The sequence below is a fragment of the Drosophila hydei genome, unplaced genomic scaffold (assembly GCF_003285905.1).
Source record: "Drosophila hydei strain 15085-1641.00,03,60 unplaced genomic scaffold, DhydRS2 tig00008121-arrow-pilon, whole genome shotgun sequence".
In the NCBI taxonomy this organism is placed as follows: Eukaryota; Metazoa; Arthropoda; class Insecta; order Diptera; family Drosophilidae; genus Drosophila; species Drosophila hydei.
In genome coordinates this window covers 982,401-999,178 of record NW_022045832.1, presented here as the reverse complement: position 1 = coordinate 999,178, position 16,778 = coordinate 982,401, and the positions used below count along the sequence as shown (strand labels likewise).

General features: G+C 40.9%; 3 protein-coding genes across 5 annotated transcripts; 2 read left to right on the top strand and 1 right to left on the bottom strand.

Annotated features, from left to right (window-relative positions):
• Window positions 1–1,325: 1,325 nt before the first annotated feature.
• On the top strand, window positions 1,326–12,499 carry LOC111597174. 3 transcript variants are annotated; one of them, XM_030224995.1, is made up of 5 exons: window positions 1,326–1,476; window positions 1,795–1,858; window positions 8,627–8,783; window positions 8,886–8,999; window positions 12,244–12,499. In XM_030224995.1, exons 2-5 carry the CDS (start codon window positions 1,850–1,852, stop codon window positions 12,378–12,380), a joined length of 417 nt encoding a protein of 138 aa, XP_030080855.1. In that variant the 5' UTR covers window positions 1,326–1,476; window positions 1,795–1,849; the 3' UTR covers window positions 12,381–12,499. The 3 variants fall into 3 exon arrangements, with proteins under 3 accessions (XP_030080855.1, XP_030080857.1, XP_030080856.1); XM_030224997.1 differs by having other exon boundaries at window positions 8,886–8,984; window positions 12,244–12,492; XM_030224996.1 differs by lacking the exon at window positions 1,326–1,476 and having other exon boundaries at window positions 1,690–1,858.
• Window positions 12,500–14,024: 1,525 nt separating this feature from the next.
• Window positions 14,025–15,723, top strand: LOC111597172 (cysteine and histidine-rich domain-containing protein). The gene is made up of 5 exons (XM_023311732.2): window positions 14,025–14,333; window positions 14,401–14,755; window positions 14,837–15,053; window positions 15,112–15,306; window positions 15,369–15,723. Exons 1-5 carry the CDS (start codon window positions 14,273–14,275, stop codon window positions 15,630–15,632), a joined length of 1,092 nt encoding a protein of 363 aa, XP_023167500.1. The 5' UTR covers window positions 14,025–14,272; the 3' UTR covers window positions 15,633–15,723.
• Window positions 15,669–16,649, bottom strand: LOC111597173 (RWD domain-containing protein 1). Its single transcript, XM_023311734.2, has 2 exons — window positions 16,476–16,649; window positions 15,669–16,418 (listed from the first exon to the last, which is right to left on the bottom strand). Exons 1-2 carry the CDS (start codon window positions 16,549–16,551, stop codon window positions 15,751–15,753), a joined length of 744 nt encoding a protein of 247 aa, XP_023167502.1. The 5' UTR covers window positions 16,552–16,649; the 3' UTR covers window positions 15,669–15,750.
• Window positions 16,650–16,778: the final 129 nt, after the last annotated feature.

The window sequence follows — 16,778 nt, the reverse complement described above, 5'->3', positions numbered from 1 at the left end:
TATATATTTCCTCTCCTCTCCTCTCCTCTCGCATCCATCATAGCCTTCGATTAAGTGCGTTGACTGGCGGAAAAAAATCTAACGCATTGCTTGCATTGCTGCGACAAGTGTGCAATTTGTATTTAATTGGGAGCATTAGTGACGAGGGTCGTTAATTAAGTCATAAAATGATTTATAACTGTGTTTACTCTATTCAGTTCACCAAATCCTTATCATGCAAGACTTTCAGGCAGACACACCTTTTTGATTTATTAATATTTGGCCATTTTATTTATAAGAGATCTGGCAACGCTAAAAAAGGTAACTTGGACAGGATGCCAATAGATTGAATTTAACATACTACAAATACAAACCGAAATATGCAACAATTTTAGAACTGCCCTCGTAGGCTGTTAAATGTTTTTCAGCTGAAGGGTCGTAAATGTCAAGCGTATTATGTTGCACACTCTAAAGTAATATCAATTGTAACAAAAGATCGTAATTCACAACATGCATGTTATATACAGAAATAACTTGGCGGCTTGTGGTTTAAGCCTTCTGTTTAGTACTTCCGGCAGGCAATTCGTGCGTTATGATTATGATATGCATATTGCGATTTTTAATCGTACAATCATACGAATATAACGTAAATTGTCATTTAAATCAAGTCAACGACGTTCCTCACAAACGGCCAGAAAGCTGAGCAACAGCTGCAGCAGCAACAACAACAGCGATCAATAAAAAGACCAACAGGCCAACAATCACACGAAATTTTCACGGTCAAAACGACAGAGGCGGAAGAAATTGCCAAAGCTAAAGTTGCTGACAACACAGCAGCATTGTTGTTACTATTGTTGTTACTGCTGCTGCTGTTGCTGTTGCTGTTGTTGTCGTTGTCGTTGATGCAATTGTTGTTGCTGTTTTCACCTGCAATCAAGTCAAGGTGTTTGCCAGCTTTCCTATTACATTTGCATTAGATTTGCATAAGCGCCTATCGAGACTGATTGACCCGAATGAAGTGCAATTCATGCTGAAACTGAAACTGGTTACCGGAAAGCAGCAGCAACAGCAGCAACCAAACGCTAGAAAGTTGCCTTTTATTTGCCACTATCTGCCCAAGAACAACGACCATCACGTGTCGCACGTAGGCCAGCAACAACAACTCGCTCAAAGGCTCTCTCACTCAATGCTCGAGTGAGAAAAGAAAACAACAACAATAAATAAAAAACTCACTCAAAACGCAGCAAACAAAGCAACGACGGCCACGTCGACGTCGACAACGGCGCACGCTTGCCATGCTTTATATAAAATCAACTGAGCATTTCTGTTGGAATTCATTAAACGTTTTACCGCACAGCTCGACGTACAAACTTACGATCCGCCGAGTCCGATTCCGATTCCGATTCCGAGTCCCCGAGTCCGAGTCCGAGTCAAAGCCAAAGCCGAGCAACCCAGGCAACACACACAATTTTTAAATACAGCGCAGCGCAGATTCGTGTAAGCCAATACCAAGTTGACAGCCAAACAGCATCCAGCTAACAGTTCCCAGCTCATTGTTAAAGCCAGCGAACGCGTTTGAATTTGGCTTTTTTGTTTCATTTGACTCGCGTGCAAGCGTTTACAACAATAATAACAATAATATAAAAAATAATCCGAAAATTAAACCGAAAGAAATTACAAATTCAAAATTAGAAATACCAAACCAAAGCCAAAAAATCATTTAATAAACCAGCCCGTGATTCGTGTTGTAAAGAAAAGTGTAGTGCCTAATAAATCAGTAAATTAATTTCTAAAATATTTGTTAACTAATTGCAGCTCAGCGTGTAATTACACTCTATAATAACAAAACAAAAGCTCCAACAAAATCATCATGAAATTCGTAAGTACACCAATTCGCATGAAAACAGAAGTGAAGGAAACAACAAGAGTTGCATTTTATTTTGCGTATACGCAATTTTCAGCAAGTTCGTTGCCTAAGTCTTTTGTTTTCGCACTGCCCATTGCCAAGCGACAATTTTCACAGCCTTTTTATTTGATGCTCACTCACGCTAATGCGAATGCAATAGTCGTGAGCCAACACACTTTGCCCACCATTCACCACAAATTGACCCAAGCCAAGCCAAACTCTGTGGCTATTGTGGTATTCAGAATTTTTATTGGGCACTTGAATTTATGGCCAGCCGCCAGTTGACTGTGGTCCGTTGTCGTGTGTCAATTTTTAGCGGCAAGCATTTTGTCGGCATTAAAGACATGACAAAGCCCGCCGCGAGCATATATAAATGAACATATCTATCGTAATCGTATTTAAATAAACACACACACATACACACTCGCAGAGATGCATATATGTAACTGGCTATTAAGCTGTTAAGTCGCAGACAATGGTCTTTGGTTGAGAGGGGCGTGCTACACATACAGCATCCAGGCCATAAATTGTATATGATTTGCATAGCATACGAACTATAATTATGCAGCGGAGCACGCACTTTCAATGTTTCCGCCTAACCAATACTTACACACACATATGTGTGTGTGTGAATGCAGAGAGCAGAACGGGCAGCAATTAGATGTTATAAACCAAAACAAAATGGGGGTAAAGAGAGAAGTTCAAGTTCATGGTGAAGGCCGCAGCCGAACCAGACAAGCGCCAGACACTTGTTTACAGATCAAGCCAAATGCCAACAACAACAGCAACAACCACTGGCAATAACGCAATGGCAAAACTGCAAAACGTGCTTGGGCATGCGTTTTGTAACTTAATTGAAAAGTGCGATACACACGCGCCAATATCCCCAAAGCCAAAGCCAAAGCTATGACCAGAGTCACAGTCAAGTGACCAAACTGGCGCTGCTGCTGACCAACTTCTTGGCCATTGCGTGCTCACGTCTCGGCGTCCCGCCAACTCTCGACACCACAGCATACAACTCACGACACTGCGAATGCGCGCATGTGCGTGTGTGCGATGGCTATAAATTAAACAACTATGAAAAGCTAGCGTTCAATTCATTAGAGTCTCAAAGTTATGCAACGGCAATGGCAGCGGCAGCGGCAACGACAACTGCAACTGCAACTGCAACTGCAATCCAGCTGACTGCAGTCGGCAGTTGCCGTTTCATCCCAAGCACTCAGCAGGCACTTGGGCACCCTGGGAACCGCAATCAGCGTCTGGCAAATCGCTCTCGATTAGGATTGGGTCATGCGTGCCATGCACTACAGACACACATACACACACACACACACAGTCTATTCGAAAAAAAAAAGATTTATTAATTGCTCGACAATCGCCTTAATTCATTGGTTAATCGTTGCCATCACCAGCAACAACTTGTCCTCGTCGACATGTTGTTGCATTTTACACGCTTTGCGTGTAGAAATTCAAATTAATTGCCATAAATATAAAATTGCCTTGCGTTGCGCTTGGCTTGCTCTGGCCTGGCCAGACCAGGCCATGTCTATGGTCTCAGCTAATGAAGATGCCGCCGCGTACACTTACATGTCTTTGCACAATACCAACAAACACACGTGTACTTGTCATGCATAACTGTACTGTGTCTAGGCCAGCCTTAAGTATAGAGAGGGAATGTAAGCCTTAAATTAATCAGATTTGCGTGAGTCCCAACTGAAACGAGGCTAAGACTTGATCAAGTTGGGGCTTTCGATTCACGCACTCTTGAGATACTTTGCAAAGCATCTTAAAATTACTATATTGGCATAAATAAGTCTGAGAACTGGATTTACATAAGCTATTTCATTATTTAGACTTTTTAGTTTTCAGTTTTGAGTCCTTTGGCTAGCTGGGGCGCTCCTCTCAATTTGGAGCAATGAAACTAATATTTAGTGCCTTTGGCATTATGTGCTGTGCGATGTCATTTGATATCGTTCATCGCATCAGTCGCTGTTTTCAGTTTTTTGGTTTGGTTTTGGCCATTTTATTACAATTCGCTTAGTGCGACACGATTAGCGTTTGCTGCAAAAGCGCAGCTGTCGCAATCAAAGCTGGAGCCATGTCTTGGTCTGCGAGTTAGTCAGTCAGTCACTCAGTTAGTCAGTCAGCCAGTCAGTCAATGCGCATGGCAAGTGCCTGGCATACACATGTTCCACATGTCCAGCTACAGTTGGACATTAGCTTGAAGCTCGGAGAGCGTGTGGTGCTGCCCACATGCGAACGTTGCGACTGGTGCGAGCGGTGCGAGTGGTGCGAGCGCGAGCGCGTTTTTGGCTTGCAAAATAGTTATGTTAGATTTATCGCCGGAGTGGACACGGGACCGGGGCCAGGCCATTACCATATTTATAAGGTATGGGCAGGCTGGCAGGCGACATGTGCGTTGTGCTTGGCATTTTGTCATGCCTTAAATGCTACAAATTTCTGCTGTTGCAGCATGAACTTGAACTAATTTGCCTACTGCTGCCGCTGCTTGTTGTCGTTGTTGTATTTCATTTGGGGGCCGCATCAGCAGGAAAAGGAAAAGTGTTTCAATTCTCACGCTGCCAAACGGCAATTGGCACTTCCTAGCCAACGAGCTATGCCAAATTGATGGCTAATAATCGCTTGGGCAACAAACTAATAGCTAAAGCAATCAACGGACAGCGGGTAGCGGGCATCGGTCTCCAACTGGCCCGTCATGGCCTGGCCTGGCATCATTTCCAGCTATTAAACACAATTCAAAGTAATTTAAAGCAGCGACCATGTTGTAGCAGTTGTTGATCTTGTTGCACCTACTAAACACAGCCGACAGTCGCGCTCAATTTTGGACTTTAGCTTTGGCAAACGCAAATGCATCCAGACGGGAGCCAAAAGTCTAGAGCCGAGATTCGAGTGGCGAGCAGCGAGCGGCGAGAGTTTGGATTTAGCAGCATGCTTCCGTGTTGAAAGTCAATGAACAGTTGCCCAATCGAGCGTTAACCTGGACAGTTTTAGCATCTGAGAGCGAGGTTGCCTGCTCCCGCTGCCACCGCCGCTGCCGGTGCTGCTGCTGCTGCTGCTGCTGTAGGCGTTACAATCATTAACAACCGATAACAATATCAATTTTTTGTTTTCTTTCATTTGTGGCCGCGTAAACTTGAGCGCAGTTTCAATTGTTCAACATTCACTTTTGCAATGTTCACATCAAAATTCGTTATGCTCGCTGGCTAAATGACAAACCATTTAAATAAGATTAATTAATGCTCCAGCTGTAGCCAGCAGGCCTCATTTTTCCCTCTTTCTGCCTGCTCATGACTCACTCTATGCGCATGCAAATTGACTTTAAACCTGCGGGAACAACTAATTGAAAGTTAATTTTCAGTTTACTTTATGCATTTTGTGATATTTTAGAAGAAAAAATAAAATAAATAGGGTAACCTGTTCGAATGGTTTTGTCTAAGTTTTATTTATTTTTTTATTTTTGTCTCTTTTGCTTGTAAAGTAATAAAAAAAATAATTTATTTTTACTGCACATTTGAGCCAATCAAAATCTAAACGCCAATAAATGCCAGCACAAAAATGAAAAATCTGATTGAAAAATAACTGAAACTGGTGCAATCACAACAGCTGAGATACCCTGCAAAATAGAAACAAAAATAAAAAAAGAGTTTAAAAATTAAAACAAAATTTGTAATAATTTTAACTTATATTTAATCCGAAACTTTATCTAGGCGATTCCCATCGTCAGCTCTTGTACGCCCTTTTTTAGGTTTCTAGAGGGTATACTGACTTGTTGCTAACAAGCCAATGTTGTTGTTTTGTTTCGCAGTTGTCCAGTTGTTGTTGTGATTTTTATTTAGGTTTTGTGCGCTGGCACAGGCACGCTCACATGTTGCTGCACTTAATCATTGTTGTGGGTGGGTGGGTTTTCGCATGAGCCGCCGTTAGCCAACAGTCTCGACTGCTGCTGCTGTTTGTTGCCATGTAGCAGCAGCTAGCGCCGCCCAATTACGAAATCATATCTAAGGTCATTTGTTCAACTAATTTGTGGCAGCTTCGATAAGAGAGGGCGCGGGGCGAGCTGCCATGAGGAATGATTGCAATTTCAATACAAACTGTTTTGTTCTCATATCGCAGAGTCGAACAAATTAACTTACATTAGCGTGCGCTCCACGGTTGCCAGTGCAAATTCTCATGTGGATTCCTTGCGGCTAACCGCAAAACAAAACAACAAATTATTAAACTAGAGCTGCGCTTAATTTATTTTAATTAGCTTAAACGATAACTTTCAAGCCCGCTGTCTGCGGCTCCAGCTAGTTGTCCGCAGCTATGCGAAGAATGTCCAAATGCAAATCTGTGGAAGCCTGCAGAAAAACAAAACAAAAAGCAGAAAGCCTGCCTCAGGCCACAGCTGACGACATTTTGACGGTTTACATGTGTAGCATGCCACAGTGTGCTCCAGGCGTTTAGGCACTGTACACTGCAAGAAATTATGACTAATTTGAACGAATGAAACTGACATCAGAGCTCCAAGATCGAATATAATAAATATAACTGAATGGCACTGAAAGAAAATATAGCTAACTTAAATGAAATTGAAATGATTTAATTGTCTCAGAGTAGAGAAATAGAAAATTCTTAGAAGAATAGTGAACTGAAATAAAACCATTTTCTTCATCTATAAGATCTGATCAGTCCACTTTTATAAAGCAACCTAGAGAACGAGCCACAGCTGTAATTGTTCCTTGATGATCTAGATCTTAGATAATTTGCATGCAATAAACGAGCCAATTCAACAAATAGTCAATTATTTTTTCTCAGTGCAATAACAGCTGTTAGTTGTGCTCAAATTGCTTTAAATTGTTGTTTCCTTTTTTGGATTTTATAGTCTGATTTGAATTTTTTTTATGATGGATCAAAAAAGTTTTTGCCGGCTTCCCATGGCAATTGCTGGGCTTCAATTTACCTGTCTTATGACCAGAAATTTGTGCAGCTTATTGCCGTTTGTTAACACCGCCCACAGCAGACGCTGTGCTTAATCACTTTCAGATTGGTCTCTCCTATGAGAATTTGCCATCTTTATCGCATGGCTTCATCTGCTCTGGAGCGCTGTTTCGCTGTGATATGTGGATTCGAGCCAATATCTGCTGGTCTCGTGTGGCAATAGACGCTGTGTCTGAGCGGAGGACAACAACAGAGCAGTGCTGCAACAACAACAACAAACATGAATTAATTAAAAGCATTTTCACAAGTTTGCGAGACTTTAAAGTCTAGACAAGAGTCGCAGTTGCTTGTTGGCAACTGGTCGCCTTGTTTGCATATTTTTTGATTATTTAGTCTCAAGACAATTTGTGCTGTTGTTCTTGTATATATATGTATATATATATATATGCATATTTTGGCTTATAGCAATTAGCGTTGTTGCTGCTGTTCTTGTTACAGCTACTTGTGGGTATTTGATTTTTGTTTTCTTTATTTTATATATATATATATATATTTGTAGGGTGCTCGTAAACACTTTGCTGCATATTAAATCAATTGCAGTAGCAGCAAAAAGTCAACAAAATGCCTGTAAAATTAACATGCGCTGCAAGCGCTCGACCAAATATTGCGCATACGCCCTGCAGTGCAATGCAGATTGCAGGCGCGGCCCATTAGGCAATTAATGAAGCAAAAACCTTTCAAAGCCACAACAAGAGAATGAAAATAACAAAAAGCAAGCAACAATTACATGGCAATATGAATGAATGTATGTGGGCAGAGGTGTGATTACTAGCCATAAAACAGCATATGGACTTATTCAGTTTGAAGTCTGTTTCATATGGGCCAGCTTGGGTTTCTTAATGCGATCTATTAAGTCTTCGCGGCCCTATGATTAGTGCCTGTCCAGTTGTCCAGTCTGTGGCAATTGCGTGACGGTCTTAAATAAGGCATTGGATGCAGCAACAACACCCGCAACAACACTTGCGGCGCAGTTGCCAATTGCAGCTGCCAACTGCCAGCGCCAGCATGTCGAGCATTCAATGGGAAATCAATAAATTCAAGCGCCTAGCAGACAGCCAGCACTTTAATGTTATATATACACATATATATATATATTTATATATACATATATATATATATTTATAACCACAAAGCCAATTTGCACAGCATGCTGCATTTGGGCCATTGATGCATGCTGCCACAGCTTCCATAAAGCTTGACCACAAGCGCAGCTCATAGTTCCTTAACGAGCTAAAGCTGCACGCTTATCACAACATTAGATTCGATGCATTTGGCGCTGCTGTGGCTGCCTCCGAATTGGGTCAGCTTTCGAGATCAATTGTGAGAGAGTTGAAAATATTTGAATAGCATTTTAAGTCGCGCTTGCAGCAATTGTCGTTAATGTTGTTGTGTGCAAATGCCGCTAATTACGCTTTACAATAGAGATAGGAAGAGAGAGATAGAGAGAGAGAGAGAGAGAGAGAGAGAGAGAGTGAGACGTGCTAGACAGCGCTAAGAACTGAATAGAGAGTATTGGCACTTGGCACTTGGCGCTTGGCTCGTGCTCGACTCAAGTACACCTGAATGGCATTCTACTATGGTACGCCAGCAGGCTTAATTGTTTTTCATATGCTTAGCTACGCTGGCATTGACACAGATTGCAATGGCTTAATCGTTTTGACCGTACTTACCAACCGTATTACCAACATGTAGCATGCGCGCTTAATCATATCAATGTCTGTATTTCCATTCTGTTTGCAGTTAGTCACCATTGCTGCTCTGTGCCTGTGCCTGGCCTTTGCTGCCGGCCAGCAATACTTTCTAGGACAATTCCCCAGCCGATCCCGCTTCGCTTTCGACACGCTCTCCTTGGCACAGCCCTCAGCTGCGCAGGTGCGCGATCCCCGCCAGAATCGAGGTAAGCTCTTCACACAATCACCTTTCCATATCACGTACTTGTAAAGCTGTTCGCTACTTACATGTCTTTCTATTCTATATTTTTGTGTTTTTCACCTTGCAGGACCCGTCGTGTTCCCACCCTCGCCCCCAGACGCAATTGAGGAGTCGAGCGGTGTTGTTGTTGGCGCCTCTGGTTTCGGTTTTGTGCCACCACAGCAAAGTAATTCACTCAGACGTACGGTCTAAAACAATAGTGTAGCCTAGGCCATTGTGACTCACACCAGCACACACAATCACACACACTCACACACACACATAAAGCTTTATTAGTGCAATTGCAGTAGTGTTTAAATGTGGTTTTTTATTGTTAAATAATTGTCCTCCAACCCACGTCCAATTCACAGGCACAATCTTTGGTTAACTGCACACACACACACACAGCCATAAGCACACACACACATACGCACACTCAGTTACAGCACAGACAATGCCAAACAGCGGAAACGGAAATACGCGTCACAGTTAATCGCAATTTGAACGTTCGCAGCACTTAATCAACTTCAAACTAAGCACCACAATCGGCCACAAAAACAACAAGCCTAACCCATCCTACACCCACACCTACACACACACACAAGGCGCACTTGCTAACACAATAACAACAACTATAATATGTAATAACACTATTGTTTATTAGCAGTTATTTAGTTTAATTATTGTTATTTAGTTGCAAACACAATAATTTACTTTTTAATTTTGCTTTTTATTTTGTTTTGCCAAATCTTTTGAATATTTATGTTTCTTTTGCATATTATTTTTATTTTGTTTAATTTGTAACTTAAAATTTATTATTTTTAATTTTAAAAAATCCAACAACTAAATTATAAATAAACAAAATATATTTTTAAAAAAATGTTTTTTTTTTTTTATATTTATAATTAGATAATTTTTAAATCATTTCGGCCACACAACAAAACAAATTTCAGCAAAAATTCAACTTTTTTTATTTTGATTTTTTCTGTTTCTGTTTTGTATTCGTTTTTTTCGATAATTATTTTGTAGTGTTTTGAGTTTCACATTCACAAATGCAGCACTTTGGCTTTTTGATATTATCGTACAAGTATGCTTATGATTTCTTGTAGCAATTATTGTAAGTGCACACCAAGACAAGCGTCTAATTAACAAAAGCCACCTTTGAAGTGCAGCGACACAAATCGAACTGCGTCGGCCTGCGCCACGGCCAATCCGATGCTAAATCCAACAACTGTAACGACGCGACGTAGGCAACCTACACACACATACACTCTGCCTCTCTCCACCTCTCCATCTCTCTCCTTCTCTCCCGCTCTTTATCAATAGCTTCACATTAGAGTGGGCCCACAAAATATTGACATGCTTTCAAGCAGTCAAAATGATTTGGGCTGACGAAATATTGTGACACTGAACGAGCTCTTGAAGGAAACACTCACTGGATTCAATCGAAATTGAGCGTGAAGATTGAGTAGAGCAAGTCTTCTGTTACAATATATTACAACTGCTCAGCTTAAATGTAGTATAAAGAAACTAAGAGGCTTATTTAAGCAGCTTAAACCCGTCTTAGTCCCTCAAGAACTCCACACTAACACGCTTTAAGCTTAGACTCCGCATTGGTATTTATTCCTATGCGTTATATAATTTACTTACTTAAAATATGAATGAATACGACAGCTCAGAAAATCACTCTTAGATAAATAATTAATTTATTGCCAAGATAAGTAATTCAATCTATTTTAAAAAGATTGCATACATTTCTGTTTAAGCTGAAGTTTTTCATTAGTCTTTCCGAGTCTTACCTTAGACATCGTTAAATTGATAGATTGAACCTTTTTAAAGTAGCTTCAGCTGTAAGCTATTGATAACAAAATAATTAACTGAAAGCTGGGGCAAATATTTTGCTGATTCATTGCTTGTTCTCTGCCAATGCTATTATCCCCTGTGATGCCTTAAGTACCCCACAGTGGAAAAGAAATATGAACAGTTTTAACGACAAGCAAATGTGTTGAGCCCCAAGCAACGCCAACAACAACAACAACAACAAGAGCAACAGCAGCAACAGGTGCTGCTATAGCAATCAAGACTTAAGCCGCATAAGGCAATGTGTCTGCCTGTCTATAAAGTCAATGAGCGCATGCATATTTGCATATGAGAGAAAGAGAGAGATAGAGAAAGAGAGAGAGGGGGTGCAAGAGAGAAACACTCAATGATATGCGCGCCTAATGCTGTGCAAAAAATATGTGAGCTGTTTGCATTTTAACCTTTTTTATAATACCCTGCAGTCATTTGAAATGGCTTAAAGGGTATGAACGCATCAGAAAGACATGTGTCCTAAGCAAGCTGCTAAAAAGTCAATGTTAGGCAGTCATCAAGAAACTATTAACTTATTTAGTTTAGAGTATCTTCAAGTCGACTATTGAAAGCAGTGCAATCTTGCCAGCTTTATTTTATAGTTTTCGTCATTTGTTTTTTGCATATCGCTTGAGAGGCAAGAAATGCAAAGAAAAACGAAATGGAGCAACTTTTTTCCAATAGCTTAGCCTAGTGTGCCAGTAGGCCAGGCCAAGCTAAACCAAGCCGAGCCAAGTTAAGCCAGGCAATCGGGCAGCCAGAGGACTTGGACTCACTTAGTACACAAATGCAATGGAAACACATTTCACAATGAACGGAGCAAACAAACGAATAAGCGAACAAACGAACGACACTAAGTTGAGATAATTTTTACAATTTGACAATTTATGCACGATTGGCCCAACTGGTAGCCAAATGACCGATATCGATTGGCCGGCCAGCCAGCCAGCCAGCCAACTGGCCATTGTGTAATTAATTTTGCAAGTCCAAAAGTTCTCTGAACAAAATACAATAAATGTTACGCAGCATTTGCTTCCTGGATGAGGACTGCCTGTGGCTAGGCAGCTAGGCAGCTTGCGGCTGTGGCAACAAATACAATGATATGACGCAAATGCTGCACCACAGTTGCCGTCGTCATCGCCGTTGTTGTTGTTGCAGCCGCCAATTGTCAGCCACCCACCATAAAATATGTATACGGACAGCTTACGACGGTCGGCTAATGTGGCCAATCATTAAACGGGGCATTCTAAAAAGTAAAGCCAACGCCCCAAAGGCAGCAACTACAACAACAACAGCAACAACAACATCGACCATTGCAGCTGGACACTTGCCCAATAACACTTGACGACATGATTGACGAAGCGCCTAACCTTCAGCGTGTTTTGTCAGTTGACGACGCCCACAGTTGGAATTTTGTTACGAGTTGGCAGCGAAGTATCACCTACTAATCTCAAGTGCACACGCCCAAGCCTAACAATAATCTTAATTGTAATTGTGTTTGTAATGTAATGCCAAAATCCGAATGGCCGCCAAATCAACTGACATCGTCTCTACTTTTTTTTGTTTGTGCCTCTTCTTTACTGTTCAATTCACAGCGGTGGCAGCAGTGGCAGCGGCAGCTGGCGGCGTGGATCCAACATACTTCAGCACCACATTTCAAACGCCCGACACATCGTATGCAACATTCAACTATTACAGCAGTCCATACAATACGCGATACACATACATCTAAGGCGACGGGGATGCCAGCCCAACAGTCGAGAGCGAGTTGGGAGTCGAGTCATGTGTAAGTAGTCAGTTAATGAGGCGCCTAGGCAAAATATCTAAAGATGTTGTAAATAAATGTGTAAAATATGCAATTTGTGTTTAACTTTTGTGCGTCGTGTTGTCGTGCAGTCGAGTGTGCAGTCATATATTTTGTTTTTGGCTGTCTTGCAGTTGTTAATGCATGCACAAAACGAAAGATTCAGGAAACGAACTTAAACGCGGGCAAGCGTTAAGCGAACAAATCAACATGTGTTATCACTGCTGTGATATTTGCTATTGTTGCTTGTTGCATAATATTGTTTATGTTATGAAACACACACATAAATGTATATCTATATATATCTATATGTAAGGCCAAATGATACTTATTGATTGGCAACGCCCACGCGAACAGTAGCTTAAATCGTAACGGTAGCTGACATTAAAGTGTGAACTGAATACGCGTCATCGTCATCGTCATCTGGCGTGGAATGTTTATGTGCTTGTTGCTCTTTGATTGCAAGAAATCTGTGCAAGCGTTTGCCTTTGCCTTTGCATTTTACAACTGCATTTCATGCCGCCGTAGACTGTTGCATGCTGCCATTATATTGTTGCCGTTGTCGTTGCAGTTGCTGTGGCTGTTGTCGTTGGCGCTTGCCATTGTATGTTAAATTACGTAGACGCCTAGAATAGGCCAAGCCGGTGCCTGCGGTGTTAATTTCCATTGACACTGGGGCACATTTCCAACAACGGCAAATAAAGCCCCCAATTTTTGTATTTCTTTATTTATTTGCGAGTGTGTGAGTGTGTGCCGCAGTTGTCAGAAGTTGCAGAGCAGCGACGAAATATGAAAAAAGGCTACAGTTCTCTAACGATTGAGCAACAATGCAAAACAACAACAACAGCGCCGCAAACAGATCATTAATACTGACGGCTGCATGATTCACAGCCCGAAACTGGAATGGTCAAATTGTGAATGCAGACGAGCCGCATGACGGGGCGGGCGCCAGGGCCTGTCATAATTTGTATTAAGTGCAACCAGAACGACAAAGGCCAATCGCAATCGAGCACTGCCAATTGGCAGTCATCGCGCCGTTGATAACCTTGTTGACCACAAGAATTTTCAATGCAATGACAATTTGCTGAATGCAAGTAATATTTATGTCTTGTCGCCGTAGGTAATAAATGAAACTATAAGCGTGTCCCACGTATCTAAAAGCTTTATATGCATGTATATATATATTTATATTTATATGAGTGACACATAAAAAAATAATGTTTGAAATTAAGTCTGAGCCTTCAAGCAAGCAACGAATGGAGTTTTGTTTGAATTCGTTACCATTCCTGTTTTTAATTAGCTTTGCTACGTGACTCACAATTTGTCAGCGCACACCTTTTTGAGTGTTTCGTCTAGCAAATCCTGTACATTAATCACGTCGTTAAAAAAAGCTGAACTGACCTTCGGTACATTTGCATTAATTGATTTGTATTTTAATTCCGGTTTCGACACATACCAAAAAGTTTAAAGACCCTTTCGAAATGAGCCCGGCAATTCTATATATAATTAGCATAATTTGCATTGTCTGATTGTTTTAATTGTTTTCGTTGCGCTGATTGCCTTTCTAAACATTCATATCGTGCGAATTACGAATACCGGTTTGTTTGTTCTAAACGAAGAGAAGAAACGGAAAAATCAAAAAACCGTTTCTTTGACATGCAGACGTTTTTCAGCACTCATACATTGAAAAATAAATTATACTTTAAAGTAAGTTGGCAGCTTCAGCAAGTAACTATCGACCTGCCTCCCCATCACTTCTTATTTGGCGAAGATTCTAGACCACAGCGACGAGAAATAGTTATAAAATATTAAAGAAAAATATGGAACAATGTTATAACAGAGGTTGTGGCCAGCTGTTTGACCCAGTCACCAATTCTGATGGTAAGTTATAGATTTAAATATAATATAGAATAGAATATTTAATACTTACAGCACGTTGTTGTCACAGATTCTTGCCGGCATCATCCGGGGGCTCCATTTTTCCACGATGCCTACAAAGGATGGTCATGTTGCAATAAAAAATCGGTGGATTTTACAGAATTCCTTAATATTCAAGGCTGCACATTGGGCAAACATTCAAATATTAAACCGCCCGAACCGGAAAAACCTGCCAAAGATAAAGATGAGGACAAGACTGTGGAAGTTAAAGTGCGAGCACCCATTAAGGAATCACTGCCCAGACCAGCGATCGAAACGCCTTTTACTGTCCTACAACCAACAGTAGCTTCAGCATTGAAGGATACCATTGATGCATTAAAAGTCGGCAATGCTGCTGCGCCAGTTGCAACAACAGGCAGCGATGGGTAACTAGAATTTCAATTTAAAATTGTATAACACTATAATATAATACATATGATATTTATGTATATATTAACATCTTTTAGAGCCGTTGCTGTAGGAACAATCTGCAAAAACAATGGCTGCACTTACTCCTATACAAGCACAAGCAGCGATTTTGGTGAATGCACCTATCATCCTGGAGTCCCCATATTTCATGAGGGCCTGAAGTTCTGGTCATGCTGTCAAAAACGTACCTCAGATTTTGCTCAGTTCATGGCACAAAAAGGCTGTGTCTACGGCCAACATAAATTTACTAAGGATGTGAGCTATTTGAATACGACCAACTGCAACTTTCGGCTAATCTATTACTCTTTTGCAGGACGACGACAAAAAGGTAGTTCAATGCCGATATGATTGGCATCAGACAGCTTCAAATGTTGTTGTCGCTGTCTATGCCAAAAAATATCATTACGCGGAAAGTGTCGTCGAAGTAAACCCTATTCGCTTGCATGTTATGCTGGTCTTTCCAGAGCAGGAAAATGCCAAGTTTGACTTGGACTTGGAACTACGAGGCGTAAGAATTCAAAGTCTGAAATACGTCAAACTTGATTTTACCCACTTCACTTATTTGCGCAGATCATCAATGTACAAAAGGCCTCCGTCCAAATGTTCGGTACTAAGGTTGAGATTACATTGCCGAAATTGGAGCCAGGATCATGGTCAAATCTTAATTTTCCACGAGATGTGCTTCCAGCAGCAAAAAAGGATACTGATCAGAGCAACCGAAAAGCAGATGACAGCGACGACGAGTTCTTCGACTTAGACGACATTCAACCTGTTCAAAGTTACGGACTTAAATTGTCTGAAATGAGTTTGGAAAATCCCAACGGATTGGATTGATAACACGCTAGCATTTTATTTGTTAAACTAAATAGAGCCACCATTGAGAGTTAAGCTGTTTTGTTTACAATACACAAGTATGCCTTACATGACTTTTATTTTAATATCGCAGAATGGCTTAATCATCATCGTCATCGGCTCCAGGCACCCAATCCTCATCGTCGTCATCATCTAAATCCAGTTCACCAATATCTTGGAACAATGTTTCATCAATTTTAACATTCTCAAGATTTTCGCCGGCCTCCAACAGAAATTTGATGTCTGATTCGTTCAATGTGTTATCGCACATAAATAGCTCCCTCCCTGTTAGTTTCTTGCTATCATTGTTCTTCTCTCGCTTGGCAGCAATACCCGTGCTCTCTTCAAAATCTAGTTTCCATTTCATAAATGTCTCGACAGACACTCGCGTGCCCTCAAATTTCTTTCTTTCCGCTTCTTCGACTTCTTGGACCTTGCGCGCCCGTTCATCCTCCTGGGTTTTCTTGTGTTCGTCCCACTGCACATTTAGCCATTCCTGTGCACTACTCACTAATGAAAATATCATCTCCATGCCAATGTTTTCCTCAATTGACTTGCGCAAGTGTTCCAGAAGCTGTGCTTCGAAATTGTCTTCAAAATTTTCAGCTTCGTCAATTTCCACCAACGGCGCTTCATCTGGATATATTTCTGTGTACGTAAACACAAGTTTGCAAGCTAAACCTTTTTCACTGTCTTCCGCTGCATCGGCATTGTACTCCTCCGTGGCAATGGGAATTTGAAATTTGTGAAATGGCTCAGTTTGGAGAACTGCAAAAATGAGTTGATGATCATACTTTTGTTTTGCTTGAATTCAATTTGAGTTACCTTCCATTTCGCCACAATAAATGGAGTCAAGGGCTTCAACCTCATTGACCTGATCTTCCTTATAGTTTCGGCTCATTGTAATTATTATTGTATACAATTAAGAAATAAATAGAAAAATGCCCGAGATGCCGTTTGTATTCGGTTTACCTTTTAGGTTATTTGGTAGAATAGTCTGGCAACGCTCAGACGGTATGATGCCACATGTCAACAATCTGATATGATGCTATATACTAATAAATATTAAACTTTACTAAATAGAAAAAAATTCTACGTAAAACAAAAACAAATAAAATGTTAAGTAAA